At 37.2% G+C, this 11,771-nt stretch overlaps 1 protein-coding gene across 1 annotated transcript; it reads right to left on the bottom strand.

Annotated features, from left to right (window-relative positions):
• Positions 1-2,922: 2,922 nt before the first annotated feature.
• On the bottom strand, positions 2,923-4,455 carry LOC103712580 (FCS-Like Zinc finger 17-like). Its single transcript, XM_008799139.5, has 2 exons — positions 4,000-4,455; positions 2,923-3,257 (listed from the first exon to the last, which is right to left on the bottom strand). The coding sequence occupies exons 1-2, from the start codon at positions 4,305-4,307 to the stop codon at positions 3,086-3,088; spliced, it is 480 nt and encodes a 159-aa protein (XP_008797361.1). The 5' UTR covers positions 4,308-4,455; the 3' UTR covers positions 2,923-3,085.
• Positions 4,456-11,771: the final 7,316 nt, after the last annotated feature.

Below are 11,771 nucleotides of genomic sequence, written 5' to 3'. Positions count from 1 at the left end.
ACTTTATTTTCCCACATCTTGTGCCACTAACTTTCAAAATGGTTATTTGATGGTGGGTGGTTACCAATAATTTAATAGATTTCTCTCTTATTAACTATTTGTAGTCCCAATACAGGCTTAGGTTGCATTTAGTTCGGGCATAAAATAGGTGTGAGGCTTGGAATAAGCCTTAAATCCATTTGCAAAGTTATTTGGTTCCCAGTGTCGTCTTGGCATCAACTTTTGAGGGACAACCTCCATCCTTAGCATTCATCTTGTAGAAGACTCGGCTATGATAATTGAATTAATTCAAAATCGGCACAGCAAGACGGACAGGCAGTTATTGCTCCACAACATCTAATGACTAGCGAAAGGTTGTAGCTCCTTCCAAGCTATCCATGTTTATCAGGTTACGAACAGTGCGGCTGACTAGGTGGCCTTCTTTATGGTTAATCACTCTAGTGATTTTCTATAAAAGAATCAAGCAGATGCTGCTTATTCTTTTCATCCGTATTTTTTTTTCAATTTTATTGGTCGCACTCGTGCACATATTGTATGAGGATTTGTATTCATCTCTAAGGAGACTCGGCTACGATGATCAAATTAATTCAAGATCGATACAGCAAGACAGACAAGCAGTCTACAATATCTGAAGACTAACGAGAGGCTGCAGCTCCTTTCGAGCCATTCATATTTATAAGATTGCGAATAATGCGGTTGACTAGGTAGCCTTTTTTGTAGTTAATCACTCTCACAATTTTCTATAAAAGAATCAAGCGGATGCTGCTTATTTTTTTCATCGATATTTTTCCAATTTTATTAGTTCTATTCGTGCACGTGTTGTACGAGGCGTCATTGTATAATATATATATATATATATATATATATATATATATATATATATATATATATATATATTCGTTGTATCAACCATTGTTTATATTTTTCAGACATGACACCACGGGATCATTCGAAACAGCCTTTTTTTGGCTCCCGGTCGCTGGCCTCGTTGTCCGCGCCCCTTTCCCAGCTCCCATGTCTGCCGCCTGCTCCGACATCCGTGCCACACGTGTCAACCAAGTGGTTGCCTCTCCCAGACGCGTGCCAATTTGGCACTTGCCCCACCGAGCAATTGGTTAAACGCGTCACGTGGGTCTCACGCTGGTCTATGATGGAGCCGCACACGTGCGAAGTTGTAGGCCGCACGCGTGTTTTCCTTGTTATGGGCCACTTTTTGTCCCATGCGAGCTATCCGATGAACAGGACAAGGTCCATCAATGCTCGTCCGGTGGTGGTCCTCCACATGATGGGAGTATATGCACGATGGACCACGGTAGACTTGGTAGGGATCAAGATTACCATGATCCTGATTTTAATGCTGCCTCATCAGTTATAGGCCTAAATTGTCTAAAACTAGCATGAAATACTTATAATGGACAAACATGAAATCTAGCTTTTTTTAGATGCAACTAAAAATTTGATCTCATCCTGCATGCTAACAACTTAGAGATGAGATGCCAAGGGCGTACCATCAATCAGTAAAGATGAAGATGTTAGTGGCCGCATCAAGCTACTTTTTCAAGATTCTAGAAAAATTGTTACAATTTATTTAGATCCAAATTCTTGAGAATGCATTTAATAGGAATTGATTCGAAATTTTTGGTTGCTAACCAATAAGATGTTACCACCGGCCAAGTTTCCATTCATGTGATTAGATTCGGGCTAGGTGGTAGCTTTTTGTTTTCTCTTTCCAACAGATATGGCATTTAGAAGTATATCCACTGCATATGATACTATCTAATTCAAACCATGCTACAGACGTTGTATGATAGTCATATTAAGATGCTAAGTCTACATATAATCATTAGAATGTTGCACACGCATGAGCAATTCCTCATTGCAATAGCACAATAGAATTCGGCATGGGAACATATGAATGGTTAATTGTGCTCAAGTCTCATGGAGACTAATTCCATCAGCTTCTAGCTTGGTTCTACATATTATGTAAAATTCATCTAGACAAGAGAGGGAAGCCACATTTAGGCATATATTAGTCATTGATGTTATTAATGGATTGGGTCCAATTGTCCCATTCCTAGGGGATGATTAATCCCATTATTAATTGGAGTGTGGGCTGTATTATGTATCATCAAAAACAGTGGATTTCCTACAATCCACCAAAACTCGATAAACTCAAAAAGGTATCTTAAATTTTTGACGTTGGACACAAAAGAAATAAATTATAACAGCAGATAGCAATTTAGCTCAGTGCCCCAGAGACCAAAGAACCGGTAATCTACTGTAGTAATTTTGTCAGAAGGATCCCCTATAATATATGGTTGCTCACATTTTTCATGACCACTTTACTTCTAATTCTATCTCAGCAAGATCGATATAATGACATGCACAGAAAAATATATAAAAATGACAAATGTAGAAGAAGCGAAAAACAAACAAAAAAGAAAGAGCGAAAAATGATCTTATTTCTTTGTTCTGTCGCATTCGATACTTTTCGAGGGTTATATACCCTCATGTATATACTCCATATAAAAAAAATAATATAGGCTGATATAAGATCATACTAACAGTGGAAAATATTACCGACTGTTATAAGTTGTTATTTGATTTCTAAAATTACTCTAAGAAGATCTTGCTAATAAAAAAAATAATATACCAAAATCATAGTAATAAAAAAAATTATAAAATCTCTCTCAAAAATTATGCTAACTGGTTAGATCTTTTTCACCCTCAAAAATCTCTCTTCTTAGGCCTATAGTAAATATCATGATAAAAACATAAGAAGGTCATTACAGATCTAAGGATGCTTTAAAGCTTTATATGCAAGAAATTTTCTTTCCTTTCTTTTTCTTTTTTTAAATTAGCACACTCAAAAGTAGCTTTAAAACCCAGAAACTCTCCAGAAAGATTGACAAGAAACAAAACTTCAAGGACCAAGATCAGCCTCTTTTATTATATAACATTCCAACTTATATCTTATAATACACTTGCTGAGCATAGAGCCTTTTGTTCTCATTAAAAACATGCAAAAAGGAGCAAAATTAAACTACATGATATTATGGTTGAAGCTTCTTCGTCATAAGGCTGTCTAGGCTGCGGCCGAGATCCTCCGGTGGCGATCGGATTCCCGAACCTTGGAGCCGGCATGATGATGATGAGACACCCCATGCCGCTCTCTTGTAGATGCTTCAAACTCTCTTCTTTCATCTAACAAAATTTGCCGGCAACGGCATTCCTCGCTACAAAATCCCTGGTCACCCCTGCATTAACATCACAAATAAAATAAACACATAGCACCACCAAGAAGAGATGTATCTTGTCATATCTTATGGCCAAGTATCCTTAAATATTTTCTTAATAAAACGGTGACACTTTTCATTAAAGATGAAAGGAGTTATAGGGGAAAAAAAAGAGGAGGAAGAGGAGGCAGGAAGAGCTTGAAATATATGCATGAAGTGCAAACACTTCTGAAAGATATATTTACTAAAACATGCTGACATAAAAGAAACAAAAGTAATTTTAATAGGAAAATACTGAATGGTTTTAAAATTTAATAAATATTTTAAAATGAAATATGAATACATAAAGAAATCATGGGAGAGGTCAAGCAAGAAAAGAAAAAAAAAAAGAAAGAAAGAAAAGAAAAAAACAGCATCAGCTATCATGTCCGGAAATTAAAGAAAATAGTTTGCCAATTTATTAGGGTAATAAAAATCATGTAACAATCTTAAGAGAATTTTCAATTTGGACAAAATAAACAGCTATATAAGTCGTTCTAACTTCATTCTATAATCTAAAACCTAATCCCTAGTGCAAGGTAACACTTTTTTTTTTTTTCCTTTGATATATATATGACTGAAACACATACCTAATATATTTATACGGGAACTTTTTTAACTAAAACCTGGAAAGGAGGATCGAAATTATGTTAACCAGTGAGGACCTTACTTCTTTAATCCAATCATCTAAAGATAAACGAGATTGGAACTGGTAAGAGTATACCTATACATGTAAACATCCTTTTGAGGGCTGAGCTCCCTCTTGCACAGGAAGCATGCCTTTAGGAAGCCTAACTCCTGATAACTCTTGGGAAGTTGGCGAGCCCTTGGTGTTGGCCTCCATGACTTCAACGTAGACTTGATAACAATGTTCGATCCTTGCCCGGGGTGCTGTATCAGGATCCGAAGCCCTACGAGGCCTTCAGATGCTTGTGTCAAGTTCTTGATCCCTCTAATGGCGCCTGCTCCAGTTCTACCAGCCTCACCACCCTCCTCCCCTAGGTGGAAGATGCCCTTTTTTCTTGGGAGCATCTTGAGGAGAAGAGAGGGTAGAGGAGGGGAGGGGAGGAGGGCGGAAGGAAGGAAGGAAGGAAGAGAAGCAGTGGGAGCAGTGGGGATAGAGGGGTGTGGGGTTGAAAGGAGTGATGGATATTTAAAACCACTTGACGTCCCCAGAAGATCCCCCACAAGTTTCACATGACATATTGAGAGCTTTGTATGGCTTGGTCCGGCTAAGCTCGGCTAAACACAGGTCGACGTGGTTTTGTGGTTAAGGTAACTATTAATCTAGTTAAGTTAATGGTGCTATTATTAATACTTGCCTTTAAGTTACTCCCATGTGAATGTACGAATTATATTATAATATTAGGCATGCGTTTCGGTGCGTGCTAGTGGTTTTAATTAGAGAGTGCTTGTCACTGTATCTTTTGACTTTCGATCATCACTAATATATATATATATATATATATATATATAAAATTAAAACCAGTTTTTGATGATATTTATTTAAAAAAGGGATCCATGAGCAAATTATAACTGATGAAATGGAGGCTCATAGTATAATATCTGCTAATATGTGTTGTTAGGAGTCCAAGAGGCCATTTCATTAAGCATGAACTATGAGAATTTCATCATACAACTCTAGTACAGACACATCCAAAAAGATCAAAATACAATACTTTCCGAAGCGCTCTAGACAGCTTCCTCTTTCCGACTCATAAAGCATCTCTAGAGTGATTGGACACATATGAGGCCACTCAGTCCGTAACCCCGTTAGCCTTTCTATATACATCTTTAGTCTGGACAATTACGCCACCACTAACTATGGCCTGAATATCTCGAAGTAGGGGGTGACACCCACACACTGCATGTACATTTCTGGACGCAATCGATCATCATTGCCGAGTCATCCTCAAGCATAACTACTCTGGCCTGCAGCTATGGCCCATGTCGAATGGCATTCTTTTCCCAAAAAAAATCAGGTTACGTTGCAACACACCTGGCTTTTTTTGACGTTTTTATTGTAGATATAATCCAATTGATTAGCAGGTCTAATTAGGAATGCGAAATGGAAAGACTCCCAACATTTAATGGAATATTTTCTGTGCTTGTGAGAGCAACAACTCCCCACATGTAAAAGGGAAAAAGAGCATCTCGTCCGTGTAATGATGCCCATTAAAAAGAGAAAGATCATAAAAGCTGAGAGCATTCTTTTTTCTTCTAACTTGCTTGTTATTATGCAGATGCCAGGACGTAGCAGAAGGACGCATGCTTGCGAACTTAATAAATTTAAGTGCACCGTTCCCATGGGCCTAGGGGAATCAAACGACAGCTTTCCTACAAAGAAAGGAATGCGTTGGCCCAATGAGGGATTCACCTTTAAAAAGCTAAATCTTTGCGAGTTAGGTAGAGAAAAGTAGCATAGTGATATATAATAGTGGCGAGTCCTTATTCATTTATCCGAAAGTCTTTGGAGATGCTTTCTCTCTCAATCTTTGCAATGAAGCAGCACTATGTGTTTTTGGCTTCTTTTTTTTCTTTTTCTTTTCTTTTCTTTTGGTGAAGAAGTTAGTAGTACAACAGTTGAGACTGGAAAGAGTGTTCTCTGGCCTTTTGCACAAAGAAAACCATGTCATTGTCAATAGCCATGCACACTGTTTCCTCCTTTTGTTTTGTAGTTACCATTGCAAAGGGTTAATAGCGGTTATGGCGTAAAAAATCCATTATCTAACGATCTGAGAGGTTACAAGGTAAAAAGAAACTGATATGCATAATATCATGACCAAAGGATGTGAAAGTTAGGAGAAGGAGAGAAATTATAAGGATACAAGTGGGTTAACTTAGGACTAATATTGATCAACCCAAACCAAACCGTACATTTCCACTATGTTGTACTCAAATGTTCTAACTTTGGCATGTCCATGCCCACTAAAGTTTGCCCCCATCAGAGTTAGAGGCTAACCATGGGGAGACAAGCACCTTGGAGTTCCCGCACCTTTGCAAATCTTGAGAATTGGAGCTAACCCTAGCCATCCAACTTATACGAAAATAATATAATTCTATAAATTGTACACGTATATACGGCGCATGCTTAAATTTATAAATAAATTACAGACAAGACTTAGGTTTACGTTCGACTGTGTTATCCTCTCCCTAGGGTATGTGATCATCTATTTAGATCCTTCAAATGATAAGTTGGGGAATCTCATATGTGTCAAATGCCTTTCTTAGAAAGCATGCAAATCGAAATCATGCCGATTGACGAAACTATCTTCTTTTCTTTCCTTACGAACTATTTTATTTTCTTTCGTGATTATCTCTGCATATGGTTTTCTTCTTAAAGGTTCTCTAGTAAAATGCTCGAAGCATTTGCTCATGAAATTTTTTGTTTCTAAAATCACGCCGGGAGAGAAGTCAGCTGAAAATGCGATAGGAGTAGGATGTAAATTGAGATTAGTGATACCAACCCCCAATGACTTCACCATCCACACAATTAGCTGAAAATGAATTTTTCAGCACTTACTAGGTTATTGCCCAAGAAAAAAAAAAGGTAGGGTAACTTTTGAGAAACAAATCAAGATACTGCAAAATCTCGATTCATAAATATATAGGAAGTGCGACTTTGATAGCTTAGCCGATATAGCAAAAACTTGATGTATGTATTTTGAAGTACTAGTTTTAATATTTGTTTATTAGAACAAAAATATCAAAATAGGAAAAGTAAGATGTTAAAATATCTCGATCCATGTATTGGTGTCACGTTGGTGCCTTGTAAAGTCCAAGAAGATGAGGATAGGATTTTGGGAATGCTGGATATATAGCCTAGTGCTTTATATTTATTTTATACAAAAAAGAAATGTAAACAAATTTAGGGAAGTGATATTTTGAAGAGGCGATAGGTAACTGATCCACTAACATTAAACAACATCAGAATGGGGGGAAGTCGGAGGCTCAGCCGAGTGAAGCCAAGCACTCAGCCAACTCGTCCTTGTGATGAGAGTCCCCTCCTTTCGCTTTTTGCCCTTCTCTTCGCATCTTTTAAGGCATCCCCCTACCCCTTTTTTTGAGTTCAGAAGGAAACAAAAGAAGAGACCAAGGTCCGCATCGCTACTAATTTCTTACTCTCCTCGTAAAGCACAGAACACGCTGTGTCTGGGACGAGGAGGGCAAAATTAGCTTGGAGCCTTCCTGACCGCTGCTTTGCTCATTTTCGGATTATTTTACCATCTTCTAGAATTATTGTAGGACCATTGGCTGTGGTACCAAACTTAATCGGCCTTACCAAACTTTATTTTGATTGATTTGTAATTGATTGTGCCAAATATAGGCCCTATTTGGGGAGCATTTGGAGGGCCAAAAAGCACTTTCTGGCCCTCTAAATGTATTTTTAGGTAAAAAATGATGTTTGGTAAAATTTTCGAAAAGCTGTTTCAGCTTTTACGGAAAGCTGAAAACAACTTTTAAGGAGAAACTCCAATTTGGAGCTTTCCGAAAATAAAGCTATTTTTAGTCAGCCTTACCAAACTTCGTTAGTCTCGTAATACTATATAAAGGTTGCTCCTATATACTATAAAGACCGGTAAAAATATAATTCTCTCTCCTTTCTCTTATTTTTCTCTTTTTCTTCAAATATTTCAACATAGTATCTAAGCAATAGAGGCCGAGATAGGGACGAAAGGAAACAAGAGATCGGTGGAAAAAAAAAATAGGGCAATTTTTTTTTTTTTGCTGGCTTTGATATTATGAAATGAAGGCCGACTATGTTTAGCACAATCGATAGTCCTACAGTAATTCTAACACCATCCTTTAGAATAACTGCCGTTATAATCATTATCTTATATATATTTTGGCCATCCAATAAAGAATGGAAGTATATAAAAAATTTTGTCCTTAGCAGCATATTAAACCTCCTCCTTTATTTCTTATTACCTTTCCTGAAAAAGAAGATTACTTTATTACTAAATTATATTTTTATTTGGCCCAACCAAGTCATTTCTCTTTTCCAGCGTCCTTTTCTTTATGTTCTTTCAAAAGAAAAAAATAATTCAATATATTTTCTTTCTCATGAAACCTTGTTCTTTTGTACCTCGATCTCCAATCCGCCTACATCTCATCATCATCTTCTTCTCTCTAATCAACCTCCTCTTGTTGGGAGAGGTGAAATCGGGAGTTTGGATAAACCTCCATCCCTCCACAAGTGAGAGAGGTTTGTTCATCCGAACCAGATTCAGTGGTTAAGGAGGAACAGAGTTGAAGCATATGATAATTAGAAATATTTACCATAGCAGCCAATGACCAATTACAAACATTCTGTTCATACCATTTATATAAACAATTTTTATTTTTCTTAGTTTAAATCATTGTGATAATAGAATCTACTTTTTTTGTGAACAATTTAAGGTTTTTCCAACTTTCTCCATGCCACATTGTTTACAAGGTTTTATCAGGACTACCATTTTCTCTGATAAAACATAAACTTTAATTCAAAATAATTTTTTATTTCAAGAAATTAACCATAAGTTGTCTTGGCCTCCATGCATATACTTGGTGGCTAATCTGCATCATTGCATATTAAGGGAATTGCTTCAAGAAAAGAGTCGTCATGTCGAACACTAGAATCAAATTAGAAAGGGCAAGCCAATAGCTGCAATATATTTTTTTCAACTTAAGTAAAACATTATTTTATATTTTAAACCATTTTTTTCTTCAGAAGATACTTGAAACTTCATGTGGAAATTCCATATGTTAGAGTGAAAATACTTCATTTTATCTGATTAATAGTGAGTAGAAGGTGAATTTTTTTTCAGATCCGGCGAATACAAAGTGCCTATGAATCAGAGTGTTGAAATCTAAATTGACGTAGCCTGACGAGTATGATGCACTCAATAAAATTAAAAAATAAAATATTTCGGAGTGCCAGGAGTAACTCTCCATCTCCAGTCCATAGGGTATTATCGGAGTGAATGTAGCCTTTCTTGTTTATAAAAAAAAAAAAATTACAAAAATCTACATGGATGTAGCTTTCCATGCGGCTTTCGGGCTGCCATCAGGCATTATTTCACCCCACCATGCGTAACCTTGATGGTGATATTGATTGGATATGTGGTGCTCCCATGGCCATTAGCTGGTGCTCATGAGTCTTCTCTTCTTTGTTTGATTTAGACCTGGCTCGTTCAGGATGGAAAAATAGGTAGGGTCCGGTTCTGAAGCTGCCGACGAACCAAAAGGGTGAGGCCGCTTGTTTGTTTATAGAGAGATCTTACGACCTTGCCTTCGCAAGACTTAGAAAATTAGACGACATTTTTGGGACAAGTCACGTCTTTTGATGTAGTCATTTTGTACGATTTTTTTAAAAAAAAAATGAAGGAAGAGGAATGATAAAAGTTCTTTTAGCTTTAGATTAGAAGCCAACATTGATGAGCTACGGGTTCTATTCTCAAATAAAGTTTTAAAAATTTAATTTGATATCTTAAAAAAAAGAAAATTGCTAATGAAGGGAAGAGAGGGAGAGATAGGTGACTCATACTTCTTTTTTTTGCTATTTTAGGTGGGGCAATTGTCCCCCCTTCCTTTGATTCCATTGGTGCCAATCTCCATCTTCTACTATATATATGCATACCACTCCTTGAGAGCTGACTCTAATTTGAATCGAACTTTTATCCTCTTGCTCAAGTGGCAAGGGATGATGCCATACTTTAATTAGTTAGCACCACATAGGTGTTCGTGTAAATCTTAAATGACAAACAGCAACTTGACCATGATTAAAGGTGTAAACTAGTTGAATTAAGGCTAAGGCTAGCTCAAGTGAAATTCAGAATTTTATATGGCCAACTTAAGCTCAATTCAAGCTCTTCATAGCTAGGAAGGAAAATTTTGAGCACTCCATTGAGCTAGCTTAAGCTTAGTCTTGTTCCATTGAGGATTAAGAATGAGGAAAAAAGATTATTCAAAGCACATCATCCCCTCTCATCCATGCACCTCCACAAATCTCAAAGTGCTCCACAAATCTTGTGTTATAGCCGTTTGTTGGTTTAGCATTTTAAATCTTGGATAGGAGAGGACTTGTTAGCAATCATAATGAGCTATTTGCATTTTAGAACACCATTCCAAGTCAATTGTTAATGTGTCGAAGTTCATGGCGACAACCCGGAGCAGATCGTGCTCCTCTTGTTACATGAAGAGATGCAATTATAAGATTTGTGATGGTGAAATTGTGTTCGTCTTAGCGGTCACACCTGTTTGCATCACAACTAGATATTCTAGTTTAATTCTTGGATGATGCATCTACTATGCCCAATTATAGTGAAGGTGGATCCCTTGATCTTGTGAATCAGTTTTCATTGTTGATGCATTTTGCAAATCTTAGCACATAATAAGCAGCTGAAATACTCTCAGCTAGAAGCTCGTCACCTAAATTGGAATGCTCCATTAAGTGTGTGTAGGGTCTGATCGCTCACCTTTCTGCATTAGATTAATGCACAAATAGCTCTCTCTCTCTCTCTCTCTCTCTCTCTCTCTCTCTCTCTCTCTCTCTCTCTCTCTCTCTCAGAGTTAAAACTTCATTAGAAAAACTAGGAAGCCATGCCCAGAGCTCTCCAGGCCTTTTAATCGGCCACTGCAAGCTTGCAATCATGGTTTCAAGAAAGAACCATCTCTCTGGTTTGCCATATTAGAAAAAAGTTTACTGCTTTAGATTCACCTAGCTGGCGTCTTGTCTTGCAATCCCATTGTTCTTTTTGAATTGGTTCATGGCAAGGGGAAAGCTGTAAACTAGTGAGCTTTTCTGAATCATCATAGCACTGCTCTAAAGAACATAAGATTGCTCAAAAGGAAAAAAAAGGATCTGTTCAATACTATGCAAATTCATCTATGGCCCTACAGACTGATCTTTTCCTCCCTTCCAACTCTATATGCTTGGTATTTTTCTCCGTTGCAGGTGATGCAGATAAGCTCAATGGGTGAATCTGGAAGGTGATCCGAAGAACAGATAGCCATAATCCTTCCATTTGCTTCTATGAAGGCAACTCACTAATACCTATATCAACCATTCTCTTGGACTGATTTCTTTCCCGTAAGTTCTATACAAAATCTAAATATAGTTCGCAAACCATAAGAGAAACCATAGGAAGCCACTGAGAAGTTGATTTAAATTGATTCTCAATGGTATACCAAGCTGGACTGAAGCAGCAATAGATTAAATTCATGAATATTTAAAAAGAAACTCCTCTTTTGCCAATATTCACTTTCTTTCTAATAAAACAAATAAAAGGGTGTGACAATACATTACACCCTTTTATCTATACCTAGAAAACTTTAATTCAGTTTTTTCTCCATCCTCCATCCATCTCTGTTTCAAGCTATCTAGTTTTAGACCCTGAAGAGATGGGTTGGAGCAGACAATGGAAAAAACTCCATCCATTTCTCCATCCTCCATCCATTTCTCTCCTTTCTTTTTGTGTCATCCCAGAAACTCTAGAGCCACCATGGCTTGCTAGA

The sequence above is a fragment of the Phoenix dactylifera genome, chromosome 5 (assembly GCF_051530095.1).
Source record: "Phoenix dactylifera cultivar Ajwa chromosome 5, Ajwa_hap1_PhDact_Kaust_v1.1, whole genome shotgun sequence".
Lineage (NCBI taxonomy): Eukaryota > Viridiplantae > Streptophyta > Magnoliopsida > Arecales > Arecaceae > Phoenix > Phoenix dactylifera.
This window is presented reverse-complemented; position numbering and strand designations above follow the sequence as displayed.